The 9,802-nt window shown below is 29.7% G+C and overlaps 1 protein-coding gene across 1 annotated transcript; it reads right to left on the bottom strand.

Moving 5' to 3' along the window:
• Positions 1-2,592: 2,592 nt before the first annotated feature.
• LOC112697555 (NADP-dependent glyceraldehyde-3-phosphate dehydrogenase) lies at positions 2,593-7,249 on the bottom strand. The gene is made up of 9 exons (XM_025750787.3): positions 6,952-7,249; positions 6,501-6,694; positions 6,066-6,194; positions 5,789-5,908; positions 5,267-5,403; positions 4,734-4,889; positions 3,888-4,266; positions 3,408-3,524; positions 2,593-2,945 (listed from the first exon to the last, which is right to left on the bottom strand). Exons 1-9 carry the CDS (start codon positions 7,094-7,096, stop codon positions 2,832-2,834), a joined length of 1,491 nt encoding a protein of 496 aa, XP_025606572.1. The 5' UTR covers positions 7,097-7,249; the 3' UTR covers positions 2,593-2,831.
• Between the last annotated feature and the right edge of the window lie 2,553 nt (positions 7,250-9,802).

Here is a 9,802-nt window from a genome sequence, read left to right as displayed (position 1 = left end):
CAGAGATGAGGCTGGAGCTTAGCTGGGTGAGGGTAGTTCCACCGTTCCACACTCTCACTCACATTCAGAGTCTCAGATTTTGGATTTGGGCATTAGATTTGAAAGGGAAAAGAGAAGGAGGGGTGTCTTTTGAACGACGCCATTTTACTTTGTTGTTGGCGGACATAAAATAGGCTCCGATTTTCATGACCATAAAACATCTGAACTATTAATGATCTTAATAAGAAAACATATATTTTAGTGTTTTTTTTCTGTGACTATATATTTTAGTGTTTTAATAACTATCAAATAATTTATATTTAATTTTATTTATTAATTAATTTTTTATATATTATTTCATTTTAAAATTTACTTTATATTTTATAAATTATTATTTTATTTTTCATGATATATTTTATATTTAGAATTTTATCAATAAGTTATATGAAGATCAATTTTAAAATCAATTTTATTTTAATTTAAAAATTCTAGTTTTATCTTTTCTCAACCTTAAAATTATTAATTTCATAATATAATTTATCATCAATTTATTTTTCAATTATCTAATTCTATAATTATAATCATTTACGAATTTTTTCTTACTGTAATTATCAATTTGTTGTAGTGACGAACTGACAATCATTGTTTATGAATTGACAGATATGCACATTACACAAATTACAATCGATAGAAAATTAATAAAAAAATTAATTGGTTAGTGAACAAAAGTCCTTTCCTTCTACGTTGTTAAAAAACAATCAATTTTTATTTTCAACTAATCGATTAGTTCGCAAAAAATCTTCTTTTAAAACTGCTCGTAAACTAATCGATTTTTATATCGATTGATTAGTTATTTTTTTTTTTCACAATCGATTGTTTTGTGAGGAAAAGTCAGCTTTTGTGTAATTGAATCGATTTTATTACTCATTCGATTGATATTTATTTAAACAGATTAGTAAGATAACTACTAAACCTATTCAAATTAGTTACTACAGTAAAACTTTTATTAGACATATAAAAACCAATTTTTATTTAGTCAATATTAGTTAATTTTAAAATTTAGATTTATAATTTAGAATTTAAAATTAAGAATTTATAATTTATAATTTATAATTTAAAATTAATAAAAAAATTAGATGATATTGGTCCAAAAATAATAACTTTCTAATATTATTATTATTATGAGTAAAGTAACGTTTTTTTTTTCCAACGTTTGGGATAAGTCCTAAAATTGTCTCTAATATTTAAATCGTCCTATTTAAGTCCATAATGTTTCAAAATTGACTCAATGTTGTCCTGCCGTTGGGTATCTGTTAACAGAATTGAAGGCATGACAAAATTGAGACTATTTTGAAACGTTAGGGACTTAAATAGGACGAAAATATTTGAAAAAAAAAAACGATATATAGAAATAAATTTTAATTTTATCTTTTAATAATATCAATTTTTTACGGTACATAGTTATTTAATTTTTTTAATCACATATAAGTAAATTACACTTAATCACATTACTTTCATTCTAAATAAATTTTTATAATTTTTCTCTTAAAGATTTTTACTCATCATCAAATGTTTGTAGAATGACTAGGATCACATTACTATATTGTATATGTAAAATTTTTTTCGCAAGTTTATGTACTAGTCATTCTACAAACATTTCATGATAATTAAAAATCTTTACGAGTAAAATTATAAAAAAATAAATTTATTTAGAATAAAAGTAATGTGATTAAGTGTGGTTTACTTAGATGTGATTAAAAAATAATTAAATAACTATGTACCATAAAAATTTGATATTATTGAAGGATAAAATTAAAATTTATTTCTATATATCGTTTTTGTTCCCAATGTTGTCGTCCTATTTAAATCCCTAACATTTCAAAATCGTCTCAATTTTATCAATTTTATCCCGCCGTCACAATTTTATCAATTTTATCTCGCCGTCAATTCTATTAGCAGATCCCTAACTGCCGGACAACATTGAGTCAATTTTGAAATATTAGAGACTTATTTAAATAAGACGATTTAAACGTTAAGTACAATTTTAAAACTTACCCCAAACGTGGAAGAAAAAACGATACTTTACTCTTCTATTATTATTATTATTATTATTATTATTATTATTATTTCCTCACGAGTTGTAGCTTGTAGGGGAGAAAACGATTAATGTCTGACTTTATTGAAGTTCGTTTTTTGATGGATATGAGATTGACTACAAAATTTATGGCACATATTGTTATTCTAAATATTGAATTTGGAATATAATAATTAAATTAAACAACTTAAACTCCCCCAAGTTAGAGCAATAGGGGAACCAATCTAATCGGTTTAGTTAACCAAAGTACCAAACTCTTTGCATCGAATTAGGGTTATCATGCATAGTCACTTCTTAAAAGTCATAAACATTTATGTAAGAGAGAACTGATGATTCTTTTGTATTTAACTGTGCTTCGGACAAAAAAAAAAAAAAAAATCTATATCACATTTCTATTTGAAACTTTTTTTATTTATAATTAAATATTTTGGAATGTTTATTCTGCATCACATTAATAACTAATTTGTGTAGAATTATCATATGATTTTTGAATATAAAAAACTCAAAACCATCATTCATGGAGAAATAGAGCCATAAAATTATTCAATATCCATACCCTACATAATGTACAAATAGCCATAGATAGTGACATAGCATTGCATATATATATATATATATATATATATATATATATATATATATATATGTGGGAGCAAACCCCTCAAAGATTGGCACTCCATAATGCATGAGAGATTGGAAGTACGTCCTCCTAATTATATATGTTTATTTGGCATTATTATTACTAATATTATTTACTTCATCCCATGGTGTAAGATGGGGCTGGTAAGTTGATTACTGTAGTCTTAACCTTTGTCATCATATGAATGCTGTTGGTGATTCCTTGAGAACCAATTCCACTATCCTTAATACCCTGCACAAATCAGTTTTTAAGAATGTTTACTGGAATAATATTTTTTTAACTTTCATGGGTAAATATTAGAATGTAACGAATCTAACTCAACTCCAAAAGCTAGTTTAAAAAGTGAAGATCAAATGACATAATATCTCCATATTCACTTAAGAGGTCGCGGGTTCGAATCTCCCTATCTTTGGTAAAAAAAAAAAAAAAAGTAAAGAATGTCTCGCACTTATTAGCTATCTAAAAATCATATTTTGGAATAATGTGTGACTTGTAATACACACCTTTTTCTCCTAAGAATGATCATCTGAAGCAGTATTAGAATTGAGATTGGATAGGCCTAACTCAATCCCAAGCGTTAGATTTTAGGTCAAGTTAGAACCAATCAATTCTACTATCAAACTTCCCAAAATAAATTTTAATTCTACATTTAAACTTGAGAATAATTAAGATGGAGGAGGAGAAAGATTTCACCTGAAATGGAAAGTGATCTGGTCCGCGAGCTGGAGCTGAATTAATTTGAACTGTTCCTGTCTCCATTGCATCACTTATCATTATTGCTTTGTTTATGTCACTTGTGAAGACACATCCCTAAATTACACAAAAAAGGAAATAATCATGGACATGGATCAATGAACTGATTGTGTTGGAGCTAGTTGCTTCCTATAATTATAATCAACATGTTGTAGTGTTAAATGGACAAGAATGATGAGAAGTGGTAACCCTATTAATCCATATAACCAACTCCACTTCATGAAGAAAATACTTAATCCATAAGGTCTCAAGTGTGATATAGAAAAAATAACAATGATGACAACAATATTTGAAAGATATCCACCCAAAAAAGTGAAATGAATCAAAAAATAATGAAACATAAATTGCAATAATTTTGAATGAAGGTTCTCTTATCCTTCCAGTTATGCATATTGTTTAAAAGTGATGCTATATGAATACCTGAAGACCAAAATTGCTAGCATTACAATGGTGGATTCCTTCTTCAACAGAATTTATTCTGATAACTGGCAAAACTGGTCCGAACGGCTCCTCCCACGCAATCCTCATATCCGGACGAACATTATCCAGCAGTAATGGCCATATGAGATTCCCTTTCCTCTTGTATTCCTGGCAGAATGTTGCCTTTTTCTCTTTAGCATCCATTACCAACCCTTCAATGAAGTTAGCAGAGGACTCTGTCACAACCGGCGTGATGTCACAGTCATCCTCCGGCGGACCAACAGTTAGCTTTGCAACTTTTTCGTTGACTTTCTTAACGAGAGAGCTCGCCACCTTTTCCATGACCAAAACAACCTTCACTGCTGTGCACCTTTGGCCACTGAACACAGAATATTATATAATTTATAGTTTGTCAGTGTTTGAGTTAGGAAATTAAGAATTGTCCTTCTTATGAATCTAGAAATGAGCTATATCTGTTGTGCTTAAACATGGTAGGTCCTGATGTTTAATTTAACAAAAGATTGAATTAGTGTAAAGATTTTTTAATGATATTCATTCCAGTTAAATGATTAAACAAGAATATGATAGTGATGGTCCTTTCATGAAATGTTTTCCTTCTTTGGATATGTTTCAAGTAAAGAAATTGATTTCCTAACTATAGATTTCCTACATTACACTCTTTGAGTGCAATTCTTTCTCGGACCCTGCATTGACGAGCGTTACTTGTGCATCGGGCTACCCTTTTATCTTCGATATCTAGACCCTATTATTAGAAATATGATAAATCCAGCACAAGGTTCAGATTAAGCAATTGGATATATTATCGTGTCGCATTGTTCTTGTTACCTATAGGAGAAGCCTCCTTTTACGATGTTAGCGGCGGCCAAATCCAAGTCAGCATCTTCAAGAACAATGCAAGCATCTTTTCCACCCAGCTCCATTTGAAGAGGAACCATGCCAGCTTTTCTTGATATTGATATCCCAGTGTCTCCACCTGTGAAACTGAGGATTAAGGTGAGTTAGATGTCAAATCTTTCAACTACAACTTGTAAAACATCTGTACTAATAACAAAAGGAACTCAAAGGATCTTTCCTATTAAAACATCTATACTAATAACAAAAACTTCCAAGTTATCTTGCATTTTGAACTATGTGCAAATTACTCACCTAAACTTCTCAAATGTGGAATTCTGATCCCTTAAACTTTGTTAAATGCTGTGTTATTTTTTATAGAAAGTTTGTCTTTGTCAGCATGGTCAGTATGCACATTTAGAAAAGTTCGAGAGATCGATTATCCGATGAGTGAACCTTTTACAAGTAATAGTGGACAACACAAAACACTTGTATGAAGCAGTTGATGAAGTGAAGAGGAAGTTTACCTTATGCAGTTCACACCTGGATGCATTGTAAGAAAGTCACCAATCTCAGAACCCTTTCCTGTGACACAGCCAATAAGGCCCTTAGGGAAACCAGCCAAATGGAAGCAATGCACCATGTGAAGTGCAGCAACAGCACCCTGTAAAAAACATAGACATCTTGAACAACACAAATGTGTTTTAATCATAAAATTGTACAGAATTCAGTGTCTCGAATCAGAAACCAGGGTCTCAACATTTCGAAGAGACACAAAATACATGTCTTTTATGGGTGTCTGTATGTAACCGTGTCCTTCATAAATTTATATGACAGCAAACAAACAGAATACACGTGCCACCTTGTTCATCACTCTGATGGGCATAGACATGATCTTCAAAGTGTAAATTGTTGTCACAAATCTTTCTGAGATTAAACTGATGTCAAATGTATCTTTGAGAGTACAACTAAAATTGCTAGTTTAGTCTAACTTTATTTAATCATTGTAAAATCATCATAATAATTTATAAGCAAAAATAGTTGCAGACCTGAGTAGGGGGTTTGAGAACAATGGAGTTTCCAGCAATAAGAGCTGGAGCAATCTTCGAAATAGCCAGATTAACAGGATAATTAAAAGGCGGAATAGCCAGAACAACTCCAATTGGAATCTGCATACAAAAAATACATGCTTATTAATTTGATCTGACATTAGGTGGAGAAACTAAGAGAAATTAAAGAATAAGAACATATATTTATATGATATATTTCAATGTGAAAAAAAAAGAACTTGGTTAATGCTAGTCTCCAAAAGAGTAAGTGAAATACCTTGGAAGTGAGACAGTATTTGGTTCTATCATTGCCTGGAAAACTATCAGAGACCAGAAACTTTCCTTCTCCAAGAATTCTGACTCCTTCCTCAGCACAATATGATATCAAATCCCCTGATCTCACAACCTTTAATAAAATAGCATATATACCATTTTCATATTAGAGAGCCAATTGGGAAATGGAAATTCTGAAAATGTATTGAGTAAACTATCATTTTCTCCATGTTCAATCTTCAGAACATTGACAAATTTACCCATGAATAAGTGAAACAAACTTTCTACCCGCGAAAGATGAGTAAACTACTATTTCTATCTATGAATATTCATAAATGCTGACAAATCTACCTATGAATGAAATTTTTGTCATGTTTTGTGGGTACAAAGCTAGTTTTTGTGAGCATTCTGAATGAATTTTCAAACTAATTACACATACTTCAGTGACAGAATCTTTGGCTGGTTTTGCAATCTCCTTAACAAGGCACTCAGCAATAGGTGCCTTGTTCTCCTTCAATATTGCTGCAGCCTTGTGAAGCAACTCTGCTCTCTTCCACAGTGGTGTCTTTGCCCACAATTTCTGAGCTTTTTTTGCTGAGTCTATTACATTGTTAACTTCTTCCTGGGTACAAGCTGTCATTTTGAAAATTTTCAATCAGAATTAAAATTGGATCAATACTATAAACACTGACGGTGGAAAAAACCAAAAAAAAAAATAAATAAATAAAAAAGCTCTAACCATGCTATCACTTTCCAATTCCATAAACTAAGCAAACAAAATAACAAAAGAGTAAGTAAAAACCAACATGAAGATCCACAGAATCGTTTGAATCAGGAAAAAAACAAGAAATTGAGATGGTAGATTAAAAGGGTATATGTAAATTAATTACCTTGAACCTTGTAGTGGGTGTTTCTGGTGGTGGGGTTGATGATGGGAACAGATTTTCCTGACGAGGACTTCTTCCACTGTCCATCAACATAGTATTTGTATACATCACCATCTATGATCTCTGAAAATGTTCCACTTCCAGCCATGAGCCAAGTAGAGCAATAATAATAATAATGATATTGATATATGTGATTGAGTAAATAATAAATGATGGTTATTTTGTATGTGTGGATTCAGACTGAGTCAAAGGAGGGGATGCAGATGTTGCTATTATTTAGCACTTAGTTTTGTGCCGCATTGACTGATCAGCGTGCTCTTCAGGCACTTTACAGAACCAAAGTAGGTTGCTGTATTAAAAAATTCACACTTAATTAAGATTGTTCTCAAAATATTGAGAAAATTTTATTTCACTTTTAAGATGTCAATGTATCATTTATTATTGTTACTACTTCAACATGTCATGCTCATGTTGGTGCTTTTGTTTCTATTATTGTTAGTCTATTCACTCGATTGTTCTCTCCGAATATTCAGATATATATGCCTTTTGAATTCTGAGACTCATGGAATATTTAAAATTAGTTTATTTTGGCATAGAGGATAGGCATAGGAGCATGTTTGGTACATAAAAAAAGAACAACCATGTTACATCTTGAAAAATCAACTATTAAGATATAAAATATATATTAAAAATAAATTAAATAATATATTTATTTATACATAAATATATAATAATTAATTTTTAATATATCAATCTCCTTTATCAAAGATTGGGGAGAACTATATTCAAAAGATGAAAAGAGTATACATAGCCTCAAGTATCAGTGGTTATTATATATATAAATGTTAAATACACACACAAAAATTAATTACTAAATTTATTATTTATTTTTATATTAAAAATAAGTAAAATCTTTATCTTTATAGTATACAAATGGAAAGCTCATATGCTGACGTGGCGCTCATACGTTGAGTCTGGGAGTTTATTTGCTTAGGTGTCGTCATTAGAAATCTTTATCTTTATCTTTATAGTAATACAAATGGGGAGCTCATTTGCTGACGTGGCGCTCATACGTTGAGTCTGGGAGTTTATTTGCTTACGTGTCGTCATTAGAAATTTTTAGATTTATATTTATAAATTATAAATTATTATTTGCTTAGGTTGTTATTTTCAAATTTTAAGTTTGGGTTGTTTTACTTAGGTGGTTATTTTTTAAATTTTAAATTGTTTTATTTGTTTGGGTTGTTTTATTTAGGTTGTTGTTTTTTAAATTTTAAATTAAAGTCAACCAAATTTAAAAAAATTTAGTTATGATGCAACTATAAAAGGATAAATTATGAGAGATGTAAAGCACCACAATTTAAAGTACATCAATCCTACAATCGACAATTTGTGTGTACGTATACGAGTGATACAGTTATGGACACTATCAAATTACGGAAATTCTCCATTGCCATACTCAATTGAGATGGTTTGGCTCGATGAAGACACGAGTTTTCTACTAATATCCTTTTATCCATGACTCCAAGGTTATTTATTTATTTTTTTAAATTAAAGTCTATGTACATTTGATTAGATATTGAATAAGTCTATATTTAACTTTTTTTTATGTTATTTTCTTTTTTAAGCAGGTATCGAATAAAGCTTGGTGTCATTGATGGTTCTAACGTGCATGTTATGTAGTCTTTGACAAAGATGTAAAACAAGTTTTGGGAAAGAGCTGTGTAGAGATACTTGATCCACTCCTATTGATAAGATCTAACCAATATTTATTTCTAAAAGCATTAGTGAAGATATTTTTATTGGTACTTTTTATATTATTTATTATTAATATATTATGTAATACCCTGCAGAAAGGAGATCTATCGGATACACCTACACTTTTACTCAACCTAATTGATAAGATCTTTCTCTTCATCGTTGAAGTTCAAATATCTGATAATCCACATTTTTCCCCTTCTTATAAAGTTAAGAAGATAACTGATAATGTGGATCTCATAAATAAATTCAAAGAGGCTCACCGTATTCAAATTGTGAGTATATATAAGTGTACTTTCTATTAAAAATTAATTTATTTTTTGCTTTTTTGGTCATTAGTAGTATCTAATTTATAAATAATAATTAATTATAATTTTAGGAAGTTGACTACACCGGTGGTTTGCTTCCAATTTCAAAGACATCCTCAATCATTGAAGGGGAGAAAGTAAAAGGTGCTAAGGTATTTGTTCAAAAAATATATATTTTTTTTGTTCTCTCAAAATTAGATCTTAATTTTATTCAAAATATATTAGTGAGATAAAATCAAAGGTTAGAAAGAAGTCTTTAATTTAACGTAGTTTTTTGTACAGAATTTGTTGATTGAATTCTCCAATGAAGTTACGGCCAATGATGAATCCGAATTATTGGAAAATGCTATTACACCAACTAAGCGACTATCCTCGGAGTCAGAAGATTCGAAGGTGGAAGGAGATACCTCAACTTGCAAGAAGATCAATATTGAGAAAGAAACTTGAGAATTTTGATGCACATGTTTTGAGAATCCCATTTAGAGTCTATCTAATAGAATAATGCCAAGTATATGTTTGTTTTGGTGGAAACATTGTATTTTCTTGAGTTGTTATTTTTTTTTGTTCTTTTCGATTTTTATGTTTGAAATTTCGAATTTTTTTAAATATAAATTGAAGTTATTTGGTTATTACTTGTGGTTTTATTTTTAATTTGATTCTCACCGTTGATATTCTGATAATTTTTAATTTAATATTTAATGTCATAAAGTTATAAATTTCTTCTTTGAATTATTGTTGATACAATTAAGTTAATTATTAATTTTTAATGTGTACTTATTTAAAAAAAT

Source organism: Arachis hypogaea, chromosome 16 (assembly GCF_003086295.3).
Source record: "Arachis hypogaea cultivar Tifrunner chromosome 16, arahy.Tifrunner.gnm2.J5K5, whole genome shotgun sequence".
NCBI classification, from domain to species: Eukaryota; Viridiplantae; Streptophyta; class Magnoliopsida; order Fabales; family Fabaceae; genus Arachis; species Arachis hypogaea.
The sequence above is the reverse complement of the archived record's forward strand: the minus strand, read 5'-3'. Positions and strand labels throughout refer to the sequence as shown.

What these genes read in the sequence shown, in the direction of transcription:
- LOC112697555 (XM_025750787.3), bottom strand. Translation starts at nt 7,096, where the DNA reads ATGGCTGGAAGTGGAACATTTTCAGAGATCATAGATGGTGATGTATAC. An exon ending in AATACTGTCTCACTTCCAAG is followed by an intron (nt 5,909 to 6,065) that starts GTATTTCACTTA and finishes TTTTGTATGCAG; the next exon opens with ATTCCAATTGGAGTTGTTCT. An exon ending in CAGATCACTTTCCATTTCAG is followed by an intron (nt 2,946 to 3,407) that starts GTGAAATCTTTC and finishes TGATTTGTGCAG; the next exon opens with GGTATTAAGGATAGTGGAAT.